Raw genomic sequence first — 21,805 nt, forward strand, 5'->3', positions numbered from 1 at the left:
GTGCACTTGTTATTACTGAGAATATTTTTATTTTAAGGTATTTTTGGGTTCATTGAGGTTAGCTAATTTTACTTGTTTTGGAAAGTCTTGACAAGCCAAATTTTTTTGTTCTATTGGCAGATAATTTTGCTTAGTTCAAATAAAATACCCCTCATGTTTGTATTTTTTTTTCTTGTTTTTGAACACTGACTTTTTGCAGTGATAAATTAAAAAAGGAGTAGGACTTCTGACAATTTGTCAAAGACCTGTCCAGATTTTGACGCCACCTTTGATAAGATGGTCAATGACACTTGTGCAGCCGACTGTGGGACATCTCTGGGTAATGGTTTGCTTCCGCGCTCCTCAAGCAGGCTGCAGCTGACAGAACAGTGAAAGCTGTGGACAATTAAGGCAGCGTGGGAGAGACCCGCTGGACCTGTTGCCATTCATGACCAGAGGCTCAAAACATTGGTTTGAAATTAAAAGTGCTTCGTTTTATTCACTCGTCTCAATAGGATGACTATATCTGATTATGGTGTTGCAGCTGCGGTCTCTTCAGCTGGGAAATGTAACAGTTTCAGACGCTCTTGCGGGGAAAACGGACATGCAGAGTCCAACCTCAGAGTGCGACTCGACCCAGCAGCAAGTTCTGCAGCTTGCTAATTCTGCTCTCCCGGGGCAAGACCAGGGCCCTGTCTCCTCTCTCCTCTAACCCCTCCTCCTCCTCCAGAAGCTGCTCCATGTACCAGGAGGAGCCCAGCAGGACGTGGCCGGTGGCCTGCATGGAAAAGATGGTCCATCGCAACGCTTCCCTTCAAGCACAAGAGAAACACAGGTTGCAGTTATCTCATCAGAGACGTATGAACAGACAATGCTTTGAGGAAAAGTGCACAATACAAATGGCTGTGATTAATAACATTTGAGTAATTAAAATAGACAAGTATGACTAGAACTAGAGATGTCCGATAATGGCTTTTCTGCCGATATCCGATATTGTCCAACTCTTAATTACCGATTCTGATATCAACCGATACCGATATATACAGTCGTGGAATTAACACATTATGCCTAATTTTGTTGTGATGCCCCGCTGGATGCATTAAACAACGTAACAAGGTTTTCCAAAATAAATCAACTCAAGTTATGGGAAAAAATGCCAACATGGCACTGCCATATTTATTATTGAAGTCACAAAGTGCATTATTTTTTTTTAACATGCCTCAAAACAGCAGCTTGGAATTTGGGACACGCTCTCCCTGAGAGAGCATGATGAGGTTGAGGTGGGCGGGGTTAGGGGAGGGTTAGCAGGGGGTGCTGCAAGGGGTTCTGGGTATTTTTTCTGTTGTGTTTATGTTGTTACGGTGCGGATGTTCTCCCGAAATGTGTTTGTCATTCTTGTTTGGTGTGGGTTCACAGTGTGGCGCATATTTGTAACAGTGTTAAAGTTGTTTATACGGCAACCCTCAGTGTGACCTGTATGGCTGTTGACCAAGTATGCGTTGCATTCACTTGTGTGTGTGAAAAGCCGTAGATGTTATGTGATTGGGCCGGCACGCAAAGGCAGTGCCTTTAAGGTTTATTGGCGCTCTGTACTTTTCCCTACGTCCGTGTACACAGCGGCGTTTTAAAAAGTCATACATTTTACTTTTTGAAACAGATACCGATAATTTCCGATATTACATTTTAAAGCATTTATCGGCCAATTATATCGGCAGCCCGATATTATCGTTACATCTCTAACTAGAACAGTGTCAAACTTAAAAGCCTTAGGGCTAGATCTGGCCCTCCACGTCACTTTATATGGCCCTGTGAAAGCCTAGAAAAATGTGTCAGTACTATGCGTTTTCCTACTAAATGCATTTGTTCTTTCCATTTGACAGAAAAAAATACATGTACTATAGTGCACGCAGTAGCATATCTTGCCGTATTTTTCGGACTATAAGGCACACACAAAAGCCTTTCATTTTCTCAAAAACCGACAATGCGCCTAATGTACGGAATAATTCTGGTTGTGCTAACCGACCTCGAAGCTATTTTATTTGGTACATGGTGTAATGATAATGTGACCAGTAGATAGTAGTCACACATAAGAGATACATGTAGACTGCAAGATGATGCCAAATAAACACCACCACAACTTTAAATGTTCCATTGAGAATATAGAACATTACACACAGCACTCAAAAATCTGTCAAAATGTTTTAGTACGACTTTGGTAAGCTATGAACCCACACCGCTTGGATTGTCAACATACGAGTATTATTATGGTGTGTGTGTATAAGGACCGCAAAATGAAGTTAAAGTACCAATGATTGTCACACACACATACTAGGTGTGGCAAAATTATTCTCTGCATTTGATCACACCCTGGGAGGTGAGGAGAGCAGTGGGCAGCAGCGGTGGCCGCGCCCGGGAATAATTTTTAGTGATTTAACCCCCAATTCCAACCCTTGATGCTGAGTGCCAAGCAGGGGTCACCCATTAGCAGACATATTATCTGCCGTTTTGTTTTGCAATATTATCCAAAACCAACTTTTCTTACCTTCTGGTACCTGCTGGTGTGTATTTGAGTTCTGCATTAGTCCTGAAAATTTGCGCGTGTCCGCCATTATAGTCCGTGCCGACACCGTAGTCAACAAGCGTCTTTTTCTTCATCTTCTTGTTATGGGACATTCGCCCTCCGCCATTGCCATTTCTAATATGAAGTAGCGTAAAGTTCTAACTTGTATTTTGCTATGGAAGCGCTAAAAATTACCGGTGTAGTGGGTTTATATAATTCACCCACGGAACTTTAGTTAGATACTTCGGGTCGGACGGTTTTACTAGTGAGCCACGGATGAGGAGATGCTGCTCCGTTATTGATTGAAGTGAAGTCTGAATGTCATTAAAACAGTTAGCTCCATCTTTTGACACTTCTTCCACTCCCGTCCTTGCACGCTACACCGCTACAACAAAGATGACGGGGAGAAGACGCTGTCGAAGGCGAGTCACGTAAATAAGACCGCCCACAAAACGGCACATCCTGAAGGGACCATCAGAAAGCGACTTAAAGATGATCTGTAAAAAATCATCTATGCAACATTTTGACCAAAGAACCACCATCACATGTTATGTAGACCACAAGGAAGCATTGTCATTTTAGATAAAAAAAATCATAATATGACCCCTTTAATGCGCATTTTACACTGCAACAGGACAGCAAACAGCATCCTCAGGGACTCATCCCACCCAGGTCACACTGGCTTGAACTCTTGCCCTCAGGGAGGCGCTATAAGACCATCAAAGCAAGGACAAATAGATTGAAAAACAGTTTCTATCCTAGAGCTGTTATTGCCCTAAACTCTGCACGTACCTGAACACTCACCACTTTATTAACTTGCTAACCTCTGATAGAGATCTACTGTGCAATATGTTAACGTTTTATTATGTTTTTAAATTATTTTATTATTGTTTGTCGCCTTAAGACTATTTTATGTAGGTTGTTTTAAAAGCACTGAGCTGGATTGCTGTCCAATTTCGTTGTTTCCATACAATGACAATAAAGGTATTCTGATTCTAATTCGGTGCACCTTTTGTACGAAAATAGATCTGAATAGACCCGCTCATTGGCAGTGCGCCTTATAATCTGGTGCGCCATATGGTCCAGAAAATACGGTAATCAACTATCGAATATTCCAAACCTTTTTTTGTAAAAATCAAAAATCCTTAAATATCTGCTAGATTTTTGACTTTACAGCAAGTCATTCATCAAGATGTACACTGTAAAAAACGAAGCTCAGTCACCAGAATTTTAACAAAACAAAAAAAATTGACATTTTTCCATTCACAGTAATATGCTGTAAAAAACAGTCAATTTTCCAGTAAAATTCTGGCGACTAACCTGCCAGTGTAAAACGTGTAAAAAAAAAAACTCAAATACATAAACAATCGTGTAATCATGAGGCAACTTCTTATACATTTACAGTTGGAAATTGCTATGAAATGAAAAAAGGGGTGGAATTGAATAAGCTCTGCTTTTTTCTTCTCCTTTTTCAACATGTTAAAGAGAAATTGGAAATTGTGATGAATCATTTAATTGTATGCATGTTCGAAAAAAACTTAAACCATGAACCGAAAACAGGTGAAACATAAAAAAATTTAATATTGTGTAAAAGTCCATGCATTTCAGCAATTCAACTTGTGATTTCTTACACAGTGAAATATGTCGAGATGTTGCCATAATTTTGATGACCATGGTTTGGTTTTTAAAAAACCAAAAGTTGTACAAAAATTTACAAATTTGAGGTTTTCAAAAACTGTAAGCCATAATCATTAAAATTATATTTAAATTAAGTCTTGAAATATCTCTAGTTGCATCTTACGAGCCTTTACATGATATTCTAATATTATGAGTTTCACCTGTATATTCATTTATGTTTTTGACTTTTACAAGGGACCACGCCGAAAGCAGCCATAATGGCAAAGTGGCCTTCAATAAAAACACGTTTGACGCCCCTGGTCCGGAAGACGGCTGGAATTTCCAAACAATCTCAGATTTCTCTCAACAGTAATCCTGAAGGAAGGGCACAAAGAAATGCATGATATGATCCTCCATGCCCAAGCTGGAAACCCGCACATCTCTTTGCGGATGACGTAACCCCTCACAAAATTAATCTCTGTAATATCTAGCCTATTCCAACACTACCACCCACACAGGGGCAAAGAGCAACAGATATGTACTTTCACTGCAGGATGCATCTTCACAATTACTATTGTGCAGCAGATTTGCAACAACTGTAAAAAATAGTCATGGAAATTCATTTAGATCAGACCTGGGCAAATTCAATCTGGCCCGCCGGACATTCCCAAATAATTTTTTTAGATCTTTAAGATGGAAAGTGTAGCTGCCATTATGATGTGCAGTGATGTTTTCTAATGACGTAAGTCTTGAACTATACTAAGTCTTTCAATGCTTGGAATCTGCGCTTATGGATGATATGCCAGTTACTATGGTAATCTAATTAGCTACTATGGTCATCTACGTCACAGCAGCTCAGACGAGGCACCAAGCAGTGTGGGCGGGAAGCGTTTCCATAGACACGGAAGGAGATTTTCACAACAAAGGTCTAAAGCTTAGTGATGTATTAGATATATCAGATTGTAGGTGGGTTTATTTTGTACCCTTCGCGTTCATATTTCACTGTTTGTTGCATTTTTGTTGCGTTTCACTTGATTGTAAATAATGTCGATTGAAAGGGGGTGTGACATTCATATTTTGTCAATATTCAGTGTTTTATTGTTCATAGAAATTTTTTAAATTCCATTACGTTTTTTTAAGGCGGTCTGTCATAACATTTTTAGCATTCAATCAGACATTATTGTGAGGTTTTGTATTAGTGTTCCTAAAAATAGATATACCGGCCCCCAGACACATTTTTTTCTGTAAATGTGCCCCCCCCCCGAGTCAAAATAATTGTCCAGGCCTGATTTAGATTATAATTAGCCATTAAAGAGGGGCTACAGCACTTGTGTATTAAAGATCTTCAACAAAAATGGTGAAGACGCTAAAGTGCTACTGTATTTTTCGGACTATAAGTCGCAGTTTTTTTTCATAGTTTGGCCGGGGGTGCGACTTATACTCCGGAGCGACTTGTGTGTGAAATTATTAACACATTACCGTAACATATAAAATATTATTTATCTCATTCACGTAAGAGACTAGACGTATAAGATTTCATGGGATTTAGCGATTAGGAGTGACAGATTGTTTGGTAAACGTATAGAATGTTCTATATGTTATAGTTATTTGAATGACTTACCATAATATGTTACGTTAACATACCTGGCACGTTCTCAGTTGGTTATTTATGCCTCATATAACGTACACTTATTCAGCCTGTTGTTCACTATTCTTTATTTATTTTAAATTGCCTTTCAAATGTCTATTCTTGGTGTTGGCTTTTATAATGCATTTTCGGCCAGTGTGACTTATACTCCGAAAAATACGGTATTTAGGATTTGGCAGCTTTCTTGCTGTGTTTTTACTGTTCAATATACTGCTTGATTTCCATGTTTACATTGTTTTATTATTTATTTCATGTTTTACACATTTACTGGCGTGCTAAGACTAACTGATGATGGCACTCTTATTCCATTGTTAAAACAATGACGCAATCGGCTCATTCACTTACTTCAACATATTTTTGGCCGCATAGCAGCGCAGGTCGTAGGACACCGAGTAGACACCATACAGCGTGGCTTTGACATTCAAGCAGCCAATGAAATCCTTGGGGTTATTCTTGTAGAGGTCAAAGGTCAGCTTGACCACATCTGTCCGGGGAGTCAGCCTGCGCTTGCTGAGCTCGTCTCTGGAGGGGCTGTGCTGGATAAAACAGTCACGTCAAAGGGCTGCTGACATTTCTCACATAAACAATGATGCATAAGACAGTGTGCTCACTCATCACAATACAAATATATTATTTAACAATAAGGTTTTGCTCTTATTTTACAGTAAATAGCACTTTACAGCATTTGTTTTGAACACCTCCATGTCCCTGCTTCATTTGCTGTCATGTCCATGCTTTAACCTACAATATATTTGTTTTCAGACGCAAAGTGTGTTACCAAAAAAAACAAAAGTGGCGTTGTGCAAGTATTCTCCTTTCACAGCATGGTGGGCAGCTGATCTGCACTGCCACCTAGTGGTTCATGCACCACCGTACCTGATATGGGGTCCACTTCTGTCCTTTCTCCAGCGCCATGAGAACAGTGTTCTCAGGCAGCGCCATGAAGAACTCCTGCGTGTCCACACACGTGCCATCTTCTTCCAGCACCAGTCCGCTGGCACACAGCACATTTAAGGAGTCGCTCACCTGCGTCATACATGGGTATTCACTTCATGCAGAGGTCTCTGCAGGTTTCAACAAGCCAAATAAGACTTTTTTTAAGACCATGATGAATGCAATTTAAGACCCATTTCACATCGATAGAGGCAAAAAAGTACAAAAGACTTGAAGGTAAATTGGAGGCCCGCAATTACTTGCAAAGTATATGAATTTATCCCGCTCGCCTTCCCAAAAACGCACATGCAGGTCCAACTGCTTGGTCTTGTTTGTTTGATTCAGGCTTTGGTCGAACATCAGCACAAACTTAACTTTAGGGATGAGGTCTCTCTTGATGTAATCGTAGGGGTGTAACGGTACACAAAAGGTTCGGTACGTACCTCGGTTTAGAGGTCACGGTTCGGTTCATTTTCGGTACAGTAAGAAAACAAAATATAACATTTTGGGTTATTTACCAAATTTGCAAAATCTTCCACCAAAAATATTTTTCTTAGTGGAATATTTGATGTGAAGTAATCGGAAACTTGGATAGGTCAATAATTCATAATAACATTGATTTTGATTCAATATTATGTTTTGAGCAATGACAGTTTGAAAGGAAAAAAAACCAGCTTTGTTTTAGTCAACATTGCAACTTTTTCTAAATTACATTTAACCTTTTTTATTTCACTTTTGTTATGTTTTTGTTTATTTTAATAGTATTTTTAGAATGTGCCGTGGGCCTTTAAAACATTAGCTGTGGGCCGCAAATGGCCTCCGGGGCACACTTTTGACACCCCTGCTATAGATAATAAAAAATTAAATCTGATAAATCTATGGATAAAAAGCAGAGCCTGGCGACGCATGCGCGTTTATCATAACTCTCTCTCTCTCTCTGTGTCTCTGCCCCTCCCTCACCAATGCTGCTGTGCGCACAATTTGTTTTGTTTTTAACCCCTTCTTAACCCTGAACGTACATTGAAAATACACCCAACCCTAACTCAAAATGCCGGACATTTGAGGCATTTAAAAAACTCCGCCCTGACAGCTCCGCAAAAGAGGACATGTCCGGTGAAAAGAGGACGTACGGTCAGTCTGTCCTAGCCCGTTAGCTGCTAGCATGTGCTACCATGAATTGATTTACGTGGACCCCGACTTAAACAAGTTGAAAAACGTCTTCGGGTGTTACCATTTAGTGGTCAATTGTACGGAATATGTACTGTACTGTGCAATCTACTAATAAAAGTTCCAATCAATCAATCAATCAGCATGCCGTGTGTTGTGCCTTGGTGTGCATTGTTTACACAACGTGCGTTACGCTACTTAGTATGTCCGTGTGGAAACTCGTTCGGTACACCTCCGAACCGAACCCCCCGTACCGAAACGGTTCAATACAAATACACGTACCGTTACAGCCCTATGTAATCGGCTAATCCAAATTGCGCTATACACGCTATCTTGTGTTTTCCACACTTGAACGTTTTTGCTATCTCTGAATCCGGGAACATAATCTGAAACAGCTCATCAATGTTCTCATTACCAATTAATGACTGGTGCTTCGTTACCGTGTGAAAAGTCCATACCACCTCCGCTTTTAGTGTCGGCGTAGACCCAAGCGCTGTCCGGAGGTCGACTGGAGTTGCAGCAGACTGGGTGGCGCTGGACCTTGATGCTCCGGCTCCTTATGTGGAGCAATAGTGGCTGATTGACGGCGTTTGGTGCTGGAATTTTATGACCGCCTTGTGCTTTTACGATTTGCAATGGGATTCCAATTAGAGATGTCCAATAACGGCTTTTTTGCCGATATCCGATATTCCGATATTGTCCAACTCTTAATTACAGATACCGATATATGCAGTCGTGGAATTAACACATTATTATGCCTAATTTTGTTGTGATGCCCCGCTGGATGCATTAAACAATGTAACAAGGTTTTCCAAAATAAATCAACTCAAGTTATGGAAAAAAATGCCAACATGGCACTGCCATATTTATTATTGAAGTCACAAAGTGCATTATTTTTTTTAACATGCCTCAAAACAGCAGCTTGGAATTTGGGACATGCTCTCCCTGAGAGAGCATGAGGAGGTTGAGGTGGGCGGGGTTTGGGAGGGGGGGGGCTATATTGTAGCGTCCCGGAAGAGTTAGTGCTGCAAGGTGTTCTGGGTATTTGTTCTGTTGTGTTACGGTGCGGATGTTCTCCCGAAATGTGTTTGTCATTCTTGTTTGGTGTGGGTTCACAGTGTGGCGCATATTTGTAACCGTGTTAAAGTTGTTTATACGGTCACCCTCAGTGTGACCTGTATGGCTGTTGACCAAGTATGCCTTGTAATAAACTGTGGTGCCATTTTGGCATTCATAGTTATACATCGAAAGATCTACAGTTGATTTGCGGTTTTAAAAAAAACTTTTAAAAAACTGGCAGCGCAAGTGCCAAAATTTTACTGTAAAATTTTCATTTTATTTTATTTACAGTAAAAAACTCATGTAAATTTTACAGTAAAATTGCATAATTTTTTATTTACAATAAAAAACAAATGTCAATCTTACAGTAAAATTCTGGCAACTGAGCTTCCTTTTTTTTTTTACCATAAAAACAGCAGTACCGTATTTTTCGGATTATAAGTCGCTCCGGAGTATAAATCGCACCGGCCGAAAATGCATAATAAAGAAGGAAAAACACATACGTCGCACTGGAGTATAAATCGCATTTTTGGGGAAAAATTATTTGATAAAAGCCAACACCAAGAATAGACATTTGAAAGGCAATTTAAGATAAATAAAGAATAGTGAACAGGCTGAATAAGTGTACGTTATATGAGGCATAAATAACCAACTGAGAAAGTGCCTGGTATGTTAACGTAACATATTATGGTAAGAGTCATTCAAATAACTATAACATGCTATACGTTTACCAAACAATCTGTCACTCTCGATCGCTAAATCCCATGAAATCTTCTTCCTCGTTGTCGCTCCTGGTATGCGCCGCTCCCTTTCTTTCTGCTGCTCGATCGCCGTTTTTTGCTGCATATTTCACTACGTCCAGCTTGTAATCTGCAGTATATGATTTCCTTTTCGGTGCCATTTTTGTTCGGCCCCTCTCAGTTTTTATAAGTTACCGATGTTGAAATGATCCATTTTAATAGCTACGGACGTAGTAGCAGTTAGTATCCCATGACCCACAATGTACTCTGCTGTGACGCACAATGCACTTCTGCCATGACCCGCCCCCGCCGAATTCTTATTGGTTGACGTGTGTGTGATGATTGCTGACATTTGCTTCGTCTCTTACGCGAATTAGATAAATATTATTTGATATTTTACGGTAATGTGTTAATTTCACACATAATTCGCTCCGGAGTATATGTCTCCAAACTATGAAAAAAACTGATTTATAATCCGAAAAATAAGGTACTGCTTTTCCATTTACAGTAAGGCTGAAACGACGCGTCAACATAGTCAACGTCATCGATTACGTAAATACGTCGACGCCGTTTTTGTGTGTCGATGCGTCGCATATTTACGTCACACTACCGTCATGGCGGAGCGCAAAGCAGACGATGCGAGCGGTGCGAGCGAGGGGAAAAAAGCACGCCAAAAGTCGTCAAAAGTGTGAGAGTATTTCAATAAACGGCCTAATAATGTTGTTGTATGCACACTGTGTCGAGCAGAAATGGCCTATCATAGCAGCACAACGGCTATGAACGAACATTTGAAAAGAAAACACCCGACAGCGTTCTTGCCATCACCATCAACTAGTCAATCGTCCGCGTGAGTATACGTTGTCATTACACAAAAACATGAATGTGTCATTTGTATCTGCGTTGTAAATTCATAAACTAAAGCACCGTTTCGCTCTGAGAGGCGCGTTTGGCGTGCCTGTTCAGTGTTTACTAAGACGCGCTCGTCTTTAACGCTAACGTTAATTAGTTGGCAAGGTTTCCAAATCTGGCAATGCTGGCTCGGTCTTACCTCTCAGTTCCAGCCACATCGACCACTTCTGAGCACCTATTTTCAGATGCTGGGAATATTGTACCCAGAGCATGTAGACATGCTAACCCTTCTTCATTACAACTGTTAGTCACTCACTGGAATGAGTAGAATTGGTTATTGTGTACTGTGTTGGACTGGATGTTTATTTTGCACATTTTAAAAGCAATACTTAATGTTTACAGTGCTCCAGAATATTAAGATTGGCACTTTTTTGTGCTGGATGTTTATCTTTATTTTTGCACATTTTAAAGCAAAATAAGCAATACTTTTACTTTTGTTGAAATGTTTACACTGTTACAGAATATTTCGTTTTGCACTTTTTTGTATTGGAGGTTTATCTTTATTTTTGCACATTTTAGCAAATAAGCAATACTTTTACTTTTGTTGAAATGTTTACACTGTTACAGAATATTTCGTTTTGCACTTTTTTGTATTGGATGTTTATCTTTATTTTTGCACATTTTAAAGCAAAATAAGCAATACTTTTACTTTTGAAATGCTGATACTATTGCAGAATATTAAGATTTGCACTGGATGTTTACTTTTATATTTGCACATTAAAAAGCAAATAAGCTTCTTTTAATTTTGTTAAATGTTAAAAGTTTTAAATGTTTACATTGTTACAGAATATTTTGTCATGTTGTTGTCAATGTTGACTGAGTGACCATACTTTTTTTTTTTGTAAATAAAAGCCACGCCTTTTGAAAAAACTGGCCAACATTTATTTTTTCATCTTCATTTTAAATAAAAAAATAATCTGCAAAAGGAAAAATAATCTATAGATTAATCGAAAAAAAATAATCTATAGATTAATCGAAAAAATTATGGATTAATCGATAGAAAAATAATCGTTAGCTGCAGCCTTAATTTACAGTGATATACACTACATTTTGAGGTAAAATTATAGCAACTTACAATTTTTTTTTTTTTTACATTTTAGTTTAAAAAAATCTAGTAATAATATGCATTAAAAAATTGTGTAATAATATTCACTGCTAGAAGCGGCCCACTGAGGCCAAACATAACTGTGATGTGGCCCTCAGTGAAAACCACTTTGACACCGCTGACCTTTAACAACACTTTGATGCAGGCTGTTTGACGTAACATGTATACACTGGATTGATGCTCAAAATGAAAAATATGACAGCTGCATCTTTGGATTTTATCAGCAAGTGGAAGCGGGAAAAAAACAACTTCTAACCTTGTTGATGAGGTCATCGAGTGCATAAGCCATGATGCCCTTCTTCAAGCTGCGGTCAGCGTTAGTCACCCGGAAAGGTTTGGGCTGAGGTGTTCGGCCGGACAGAAGCTGCTGGGTCATGGAGGCACTGGCTGACACGCTGGCGGTCACACATCTGATGAGAAGGGAGGAAAAAGAACATAGCGTTAATTTGTGAGTGCAGTGACTAATCCAACCCTGGTGGTTTTCTGCCTACTAATTTCCGCTTGTGAAACATTTGATTACTTGGAGAAGGTCGACGGGGTGAAGAGGCTGAGAGACTTGATAGCGTAATCCATCGCTGGTCAGAGAGTGCCACACAACCTGAAATGACAAATCTTGTAATGTATATACTGTAACATTTAAAAGTCAGAATTGAAAAAATAAAAAATGAAACCTGTTACAGGGAAAAGAATGGCACGGCGGCTCAAAATAAACTTGAAAATCCTTACTGTGGTTTCCTTTATGCCGAAGTGCTCGTTAAAGCTCAGAAAACACAACGGATGTGACAGCTGACAGCTGCCTAGTGAACCTTGTGCTGCTATTAGGCAAGTTGCATGTCGGCAGTGTCATTGAGCAACACCTTGGCCCTTCCTCCTGAATACTCCCAAGTCCACGTCTGTGTGTTAAGTTCACCAAAAAAAAAAGCCTTTGCACGGTCATACTTTTAGTTCAATTTCCCACAAGATTTTATTTAGTGAGTAGGGAACATAAGGGCACACTGTAGGCAAAATTGAACCCAAGATTAAGGCACAACAAAAACTCTTTATGTATGTAAATGTATTATAAAACAAGTGTGCCTGAATATGTGACATCAAGACAGCTGGATTCTGTGAGCTTTTGACAACCTCAACCACAATTTGACAACCTCAGGCATGACTTTAAAAGGTTCCACCGTTATCACGCAATAAATAACTGTTTACATGTCATTAAGTAAGAAAAAGAACTACCCCGCCTTCTGCCTGAATGTAGCTGGGATAGGCTCCAGCACCGGAGGCAAACCCAAGAGGGAAAAGCGGTAGAAAATGGATGGATGGATAGTATATAAACATGATTAGGGATGGGTGTTTGATAAGAAATTATCGAGTTCGAGCCTATTATCGAATCCTCTTATCGAACCGATTCCTTATCGATTCTCTTATCGAGTCCAGATAGGTTGTTGTATATGAAAAAAACAATATTTGGTTTAACAAAAGCTCACTTTTATTATATAAGAAACAAATCAAATCTAATAAATAAATAAATATTGACTGTTACCCCCCTAAAAAAATAAATAAATATTGACTGTTGTTACCCAAAGTATATTAAGTGGGATTTTGTAGAAAAACTAATATATACAGTAACACAAAAACAACCTGTCTCTGTGATCACTATAGGTGTATAAATAATAATATAGTGTTAAATAAAATCAGTCCATTGGGCACAAAACTGAAAATAATACAGCTCTCCAAAAAGTGCACTTCAAGTGCTATTTGACATAACTGTTTGTTATGATGCTTTGACATTTTTGCACTTTATTTCTTTATTGAAAGAAAATTCTATGAAGAGAAAAGTTGTTTGCAAATGTGGTTACAATGCTAAAAAGTGAAAAGTTAAAGCTAAAAAAAGAAATACACTTTGAGTTAAAATCTTTCTTTATAGGGGGAAAGATGTGATGTTATGAGCCAGGGAAAATAACAACTACACTACCCAGCGTGCAACGGGAGTGACGAGCATGCGTGGTAGCCCCGAAAAGTGGTAGCCCCGAAAAGTGTTGTTGCGTGTCGCCACCCGGCAGCTAAGAATGAGTTTATGAGCACGCTGTGAAAGTAAACGTCAAGAACTCAGCCAACACGCCTCGTCTGCATTATTTATAATTAGACAGACAACACATATACAGTGTGATTTTGTTTACAAGGAAAGAAAAACAAAAGTTAAAAAAGGGAGATGTGTTGTATATATATATATATGTATGTGCTGCGGTTGCTTTAAGAATGTTGCGACAGCTGCCGTAAAGGAGGTGCGTTGCTAGCCTGGTTGCTATGTTTCCGGTTGGTTGTAAAAGTGTTCATCATGTGTTTGTACCCTGCTCAAATCTCTCAGTAAAGTTATTCATTGGATTATACCTTTTGTTTTGAACTTTATTACACCTTGGAGCGCTTTTTCCGGTCCATTGTTTTTCCTGCTTTCCCTATCTGCGCCTAATTACTGAGCTACGTGACGTAATTTCTTGTGATGTCTCAAGGGGCATTTCTGATCGGGACGGGATTCGTTCCGAGGGATTCGAATAAAGAACCAACTCTTTTTCTATAATATAGTGGTCTCGATAACAGGTACCGGTTCTGAAAAAGGGATTCGAGTCTGAGGACTCGGTTCTTTTCTCATCGAACAACCGGGAAAACCGGTTTCGAGTATCATCCCTAAACATGATACATATTTTACTACCTCTCCATATACTGTATCAGGCCTGGGCAATTATTTTGCCTCAGGGGGCCAAATTTAGAGGAAAAAAATGTGTCTGGGAGCCGGTATATAAATTTTTAGGAACACTAATACAATCCTCACAATAATGTCTGATTGAATGCTAAAAAAGTTATGACAGATCGCCTTCAACTGAATTTTAAATTATTTTACTAAATGGCACACAGAATGTACATAAAAATAACGAATGTGGGATTTACAATATTAACTATAAACGATAAAACACTGAATATTGACAACATATGAACGCCACACCCCCTCTCGATCGACATACTTGATTAACAATCAAGAGAAAAAGCAACAAAAATGCAACAAACAGCAAAATATGAACGCGAAAGATAAAAAAAACAAAAAACACCTACAATCTGATAGGTCACTAAGCTTTAGAAGTTTCTTGTAAAAATCTCCTTCCGCGTCTGTCCCTGACACCCGCATCTCTGGAAACACTCTGAGGAAACGCTCCCCACCCACACTGCTTGGTGCCTCGTCTGAGCTGCTGTGACTTAGATTACCATAGTAACTAGTAGTGTTGGGCGATATGGACGAAAAATACATCTCGATATATTTTTACTTAAACTCGATATTCGATATATATCTTGATATATTTTTGGGTGAAAGTTTACATATAAAGATATAAATGTTTGAGCAATATTCAGTGAAATTGAAGTGAATGACAACTGTACTGTAAACAGTCAGTGGCACTTTTGTTAACCCAGTTAGTCATGATGGGTATTTACAGCTCAGAAAAGAAACTGTTTAAGTAGTACAGAATTCCATCCATCCATTTTCTACCCCATGTCCCTTTTTGGGGTGGCGGGGGGTGCTGGAGCCTATTACATAACATAAATAAAACAAAAATATTTCTACGTGAAATAAATAAAATAGCTGTGCAAATAATACAAAATGTATCAAACTCAGATACAAAAATACATTTGCAGGCAGTAGTGATGGGTCCGGCAACACCGATGCATCGGCGCATGCGTCGAGCTCATAGAGCAAAACCCTGTGTCGATGCGCTTACCGCTTTTAGAAAGTCACGTGACCGATCATGAGCTGTTTCGGTCACGTGACCGATCATGAGCTGTTTCGGTCACGTGACCGATCATGAGCTGTTTCGGTCACGTGACCGATACGCGAACTGTGTCGCACTGACGCCTCCTCTGTGCCCTGTGAGCGGGTCTTTTCTACACCCGGAGAAATAATAACTAAGAAAAGAAATCGTCTAAAATTGAATACGTTTAAAAAACTGTTTTTTTTAAATAAAAATGTGTAAAAATAAATTTAAAAAAATTCCCAGTCCACAAGCATCCTCATTCACAACACATTCTCTTAGATTTCCATGTTATGATACATGTTCACATTATTTATTGACTGTATCTAAAAAAGATAAAAATATATTTTTATTTCAATGAAGATATGAAATAATCCTAAATGAAATACAATGACTTGGTTTATATTATTGTATATACTAGGTCATAAAATCAGTGTCAGTTGAGTCGGTCCATAGGTTGCCTGTAGGGATTTTTAATGTCCAGCAGATGTCAGTATTTAGTGACACGGTATCAATACAGTTTTGCAATGTGTCGAAACGCTTCATGACGCCTCATCAACCCATCACTAGCAGGCAGGCACTTTGTGATTCCCTTCCTGGTTCGATGATTGGCCTGTCCCTAACCAATCGTGACTCATGATAGAAAAGGAAGGAGGAAGGGGAGGGGTTTAGTAGCCAATGGAGGAGGAGCGGGGGAAAACAAGGAACACAACAAATAAGCGCCGTTTGGTAATTTTACCGTGAAATTAATTGTATCGATATTTCCTTAATTCATATAGGGACTGCGTGGCGAAGTTGGTAGAGTGGCTGTGCCAGCAATCGGAGTGTTGCTGGTTACTGGGGTTCAATTCCCACCTTCTACCTTCCTAGTCACGTCCGTTGTGTCCTTGGGCAAGACACTTCACCCTTTGCCTCTGATGGCTGCTGGTTAGCGCCTTGCATGGCAGCTCCCGCCATCAGTGTGTGAATGTGTGTGTGAATGGGTAAATGTGGAAATACTGTCAAAGCGCTTTGAGTACCTTGAAGGTAGAAAAGCGCTATACAAGTATAACCCATTTATCATTTATCATTTATATCTTGTTTAAAAATATATCGATATATCTTACAAAATCGATATATCTCCCACCCCTAGTATATCATGCAAAAGCGCAGATTCCAACCATTGAAATTCTTCGTACAGTTCAAGACTTACAGTCATTAGAAAACATCACTGCACATCATAATGGCAGCTACACTTTCCATCTTAAAGATGTAAAAAAATATATTTGGGAATGTCCGGCGGGCCAAATTGAAAAGCTTAACGGGCCGCATAATTTGCCACGGTCTGCTATATACTCACAATAAACCCACTAATAATTTCAACAAATGTAGTTTTACATTACACCCATAATAAAAAAAAATATATATATACATACATACATACATACATATATATATATATATATATATATATATATAAGGGGTGTGGGAAAAAATCGATTCGAATTTGAAACGTGATTCTCACGTTGTGCGATTCAGAATTGATTCTCTTTTTTTTTTTTAAACGATTTTTTTGTATTTATTTATTTTTAATTAATTAATCCAACAAAACTAGGGCTGCAACTAACGATTAATTTGATAATCGATTAATCTGTCGATTATTACTTCGATTAATAGTCGGATAAAAGAAACAAACTACATTTCTATCCTATCCAGTATTTTATTGGAAAAAAAACAGCATACTGGCACCATACTTATTTTGATTATTGTTTCTCAGCTGTTTGTACATGTTGCAGTTTATAAAGGTTTATTAAAAATAAAAAATAAAAAAACTCTGTGCATGCGCATAGCATAGATCCAACGAATCGATGACTAAATTAATCGGCAACTATTTTAATAATTGATTTTAAATCGATTTAATAGATTAGTTGTTGCAGCCCTAAAGAAAACAATACACAGCAATACCATAACAATGCAATCCAGTTTTAAAACCAAACCCGACCCAGCAACACTCAGAACTGCAATAAACAGAGCAATTGAGAGGAGACACAAACATGACACAGAACAAACCAAAAGTAGTGAAACAAAAATGAATATTATCAACAACAGTATCAATAGTAGTTACAATTTCAACATAGCAGTGATTAAAAATCCCTCATTGACATTATCATTAGACATTTATAAAAAATAAAAAAATGAACAATTGTGTCACAGTGGCTTACACTTGCATCGCATCTCATAAGCTTGACAACAAACTGTGTCCAATATTTTCACAAAGATAAAATAAGTCATGTTTTTGGTTCATTTAATAGTTAAAACAAATTTACATTATTGCAATCAGTTGATAAAACATTGTCCTTTACAATTATAAAAGCTTTTTACAAAAATCTACTACTCTGCTTGCATGTCAGCAGACCGGGGTAGATCCTGCTGAAATCCTATGTATTGAATGAATAGAGAATCCTTTTGAATCGGGAAAAAATAGTTCTTGAATCGAGAATAGTGTTGAATCGGAAAAAAAAAAATCGATTGTGAGTCGAATCGTGATCCCAAGAATCGTTATTGAATCGAATCGTGGGACACCCAAAGATTCGCAGCCCTAATATATATATATATATATAGATATATATATATATATATATTATTTTTTTTTAACTGGAAAAATGTTTGATTTGCTTACACGATTGACTGAGTCACCACAAACTGACAATTACATATTTCTGCTATTTTGTATCGATGCCAGACATTTAGAAGGCAAAGCCAACATTCCAGAAAGTTCCACACGGTAAAACTTTTTTTTTTTTTTTTTACACAATTCTTAGGCAGCGTTCCTAAACACAGCAAAGTTCATGCTGTTAACGCCATTTCACTTTAACACCGCAGAAAAAGCGAGAGTATAAATGAGGACACCAACAAAATGACAGTAAAAAGAGCGGCCATTGTTTGTTTTCCCCCACACTTTGTGTTAAAGTGTGTACGAGGCAGACGTCGCAACGAAGCCAAGCCAATCAACCAAATTCGTTGGGTTTTGTAACAGGCGTGATAATATCACACCAAACGACGTGCTTTGGGAGATAATAAAAGATTTAAACGAACACTTACCAGGCTGTGTGCTGTTAGAGCTGTGGGGAACACACCTGGTTAATGCTTCTTGATTGCTGCGAACACGTCACATCCGGTCCTAACCGGAACTTGCCAAATTATTATGGTTTTTTTTTCTTCATTTCGCATCAATGTGGCGAATTATCACAGCGCTCCAACACTAAGTAAATAAAAAGGACAGATACTTTTTTTTTTAACTAGTTTGTAGAATGAGAAAGTAACCATAACCTAAAAGGAACTTTTTTTTTTTTTTTTTACCATTGATTGATTGAAACTTTTATTAGTAGATTGCACAGTTCAGTATATATTCCGTACAATTGACCACTAAATGGTAACACCCCAATAAGTTTTTCAACTTTTTTAAGTCGGGGTCCACGTTAATCAATTCATGGTACAAATATATACTATTATCATAATTCAATCATCACACAAGTTAATCATCAGAGTATATACATTGAATTATTTACATTATTTATAGAGATGTCCGATAATATCGGCCTGACGATATTATCGGCCGATAAATGCTTTAAAATGTAATATCGGAAATTATCGGTATCGTTTTTTTGTTTTTTTTGTTTGTTTTTTATTAAATCAACATAAAAAACACAAGATACACTTACAATTAGTGCACCAAACCAAAAAACCTCCCTCCCCCATTTACACTCATTCACACAAAAGGGTTGTTTCTTTCTGTTATTAATATTCTGGTTCCTACATTATATATCAATATATATCAATACAGTCTGCAAGGGATACAGTCCGTAAGCACACATGATTGTGCGTGCTGCTGGTCCACTAATAGTACTAACCTTTAACAGTTAATTTTACTCATTTTCATTAATTACTAGTTTCTATGTAACTGTTTTTATTTTGTTTTACTTTCTTTTTTATTCAAGACAATGTTTTTAATTTATTTATCTTATTTTATTTTATTAATTTTTTTTTAAAAGGACCTTATCTTCACCATACCTGGTTGTCCAAATTAGGCATAACAATGTGTTCATTCCACGACTGTACATATCGGTATCGGTTGATATCTGTATCGGTAATTAAAGAGTTGGACAATATCGGGATATCGGCAAAAAGTAATTATCGGACATCCCTAATTATTTACAATCCAGGGGGTGGGATGAGGAGGGTTTGGTTGATATCAGCACTTCAGTCATCAAAAATACCGGATTGGGTATGTTGAAGAATTTAAAACGCTCAAAGTGAGCGACGAATCCGAATGATTAATTTAGGTATTTAAAGGTACGTTATTTATTCACAAAAAAGTACCGGATTTGGTACCCATCCCTAGTCATGGTGCACGAATAATGAACCGTATATTATTTAAGATATGTTGTGAATTGTTGCCTCTCCAAAAAATGCAAAATGCTAAGGTTGGCTGTCCAAAAAATGCAAAATGCTAAGGTTGCCTCTCCAAAAAATGCAAAATGCTAAGGTTGGCTCTCTAAAAAATGCAAAATGCAAAGGTTGCCTCTCCAAAAAATACAAAATGCTAAGGTTGCCTCTCCAAAAAATGCAAAATTCTAAGGTTGGCTCTCCAAAAAATGCAAAATGCAAAGGTTGCCTCTCCAAAAAATGCAAAATGCAAAGGTTGCCTCTCCAAAAAATGCAAAATGCTAAGGTTGGCTCTCTAAAAAATGCAAAATGCAAAGGTTGCCTCTCCAAAAAAGTGCAAAATGCAAAGGTTGCCTCTCCAAAAAATGTCATTTGTGGCACCAAAACATCTGTGCGCCAAAACCTATCACAAACCCCGCTCCTGAACAGACCAACTTAATCAGTTGAAAAACTTATTGGGGTGTTACCATTTAGTGGTCAATTATATGGAATATGTACTGTACTGTGCAATCTACTAATGCAAGTTTCAATCAATCAATCAAAACTGAGATTTATTTTTAATACATTTAGTTTTAGAACAGTGACAATGGAAATACGCATTTTAATCATATATTTATACAAGTTGACTGAGTGGAACTAAGCAATGTCATTTTCCTTCTGTATTTAAAAAAAAATAGGAATCATAATGATAAAAAGATTGATTGATTGAAACTTTTATTAGTAGATTGCACAGTACAGTACATATCCCGTACAATTGACCACTAAATGGTAACAACCTAATACGTTTTTCAACTTGTTTAAGTCGGAGTCCATGTAAATCAATTCATGGTAATTATTATAATTATTATAGATATTACTTTTAGTGAGCTACTTTTTGTTATTTTTGCTTTCTGAGTTGAACAGCTAATGTTTTTGTGTACATAGAGGGCAGATATTGGTTTGGACTTATTTCTGCTTCTTTTCATTCGTGGTTTATTTTAATCTTGTATCTTATAGTTTCATTTAATATTGAGTGAATAAATAAATAGAAAAATGGAAATGGATTGGACATAGTGTAGTTTCATTGAGAATAATCACAATAACCACAATATGTAGGCCCATATATATTTTTTGATCAACCAATCGAAACCACCTCCTTATTTATGAACAATCTAACAATATGCACTACAACAATGTGAGAATCACGTCCCTTCTCAATGTATATTACTGACAATTCAGTCACACTGTCTTTTACGCTTACCGTAAATCACAAGTTTATATTTTGTCATTTGTTAACTTGCTGTGTTTTAGTAGTAGAGGAAATAATAGAAGTAAAAATCATGGTAATATTAATATATTGCTAGTAGAGTTTAATTTCTAGCACGGCGTCATTCATTTATTCACTACTTACTACCAGTTTGACGATTGGTACTATAGAACTTACTTTTGGTGGCTCTATTGCCAGCGTCATCTGCGGTGGACGTCTGTGTTTTGTGTTCTGACCAAAAAAATAACCACAAAAATGTTCAAATCCTCAGAAGGATTTTATGCTATCCAAACCTTTTCCTCGTCTCTCAATAACATTCATGCTAATGTGCACCATTTAAGTGGTTTTGCAGATCACACACCAAAACAAAACAAAAAACAGATCAATTACAACAGGGGTTTTCTAAACTAAGGCTTCAAGAGGTCACCTGAAATGGTTTTCCCTTCACAGGTGTGCTTGAAGCTCATGGAGAGAATGCCAAGAGTGTGCAAAGCAGTAATCCGAGCAAAGGGTGGCTATTTTGAAGAAACTATAATATAAAACATGTTTTCAGTTATTTAACCTTTTTTGTTAAGTACATAACTCCACATAGTTTTGATGCCTTCAGTGACAATCTACAATGTAAATAGTCA

At 37.7% G+C, this 21,805-nt stretch overlaps 1 protein-coding gene across 2 annotated transcripts; it reads right to left on the bottom strand.

Annotated features, from left to right (window-relative positions):
- LOC133656423 (lipid transferase CIDEC-like) lies at positions 1-18,714 on the bottom strand. Of its 2 annotated transcripts, none has more exons than XM_062057538.1 (6): positions 18,584-18,714; positions 12,238-12,315; positions 11,974-12,127; positions 6,681-6,830; positions 6,150-6,340; positions 1-791 (listed from the first exon to the last, which is right to left on the bottom strand). In XM_062057538.1, exons 2-6 carry the CDS (start codon positions 12,288-12,290, stop codon positions 599-601), a joined length of 741 nt encoding a protein of 246 aa, XP_061913522.1. In that variant the 5' UTR covers positions 12,291-12,315; positions 18,584-18,714; the 3' UTR covers positions 1-598. The 2 variants fall into 2 exon arrangements, with proteins under 2 accessions (XP_061913522.1, XP_061913532.1); XM_062057548.1 differs by lacking the exon at positions 18,584-18,714 and adding an exon at positions 12,444-12,493.
- Positions 18,715-21,805: the final 3,091 nt, after the last annotated feature.

The sequence above is a fragment of the Entelurus aequoreus genome, linkage group LG01 (genome assembly GCF_033978785.1).
Source record: "Entelurus aequoreus isolate RoL-2023_Sb linkage group LG01, RoL_Eaeq_v1.1, whole genome shotgun sequence".
In the NCBI taxonomy this organism is placed as follows: Eukaryota; Metazoa; Chordata; class Actinopteri; order Syngnathiformes; family Syngnathidae; genus Entelurus; species Entelurus aequoreus.

Coding starts and splice junctions, on each gene's coding strand:
- LOC133656423 (XM_062057538.1), bottom strand. CDS start 12,290: ATGGATTACGCTATCAAGTCTCTCAGCCTCTTCACCCCGTCGACCTTC. Junction 12,128..12,237: donor ACCCCGTCGACCTTCTCCAA/GTAATCAAATGT, acceptor CCTTCTCATCAG/ATGTGTGACCGCCAGCGTGT. Junction 6,341..6,680: donor AGAAGTGGACCCCATATCAG/GTACGGTGGTGC, acceptor TGTTTTATCCAG/CACAGCCCCTCCAGAGACGA.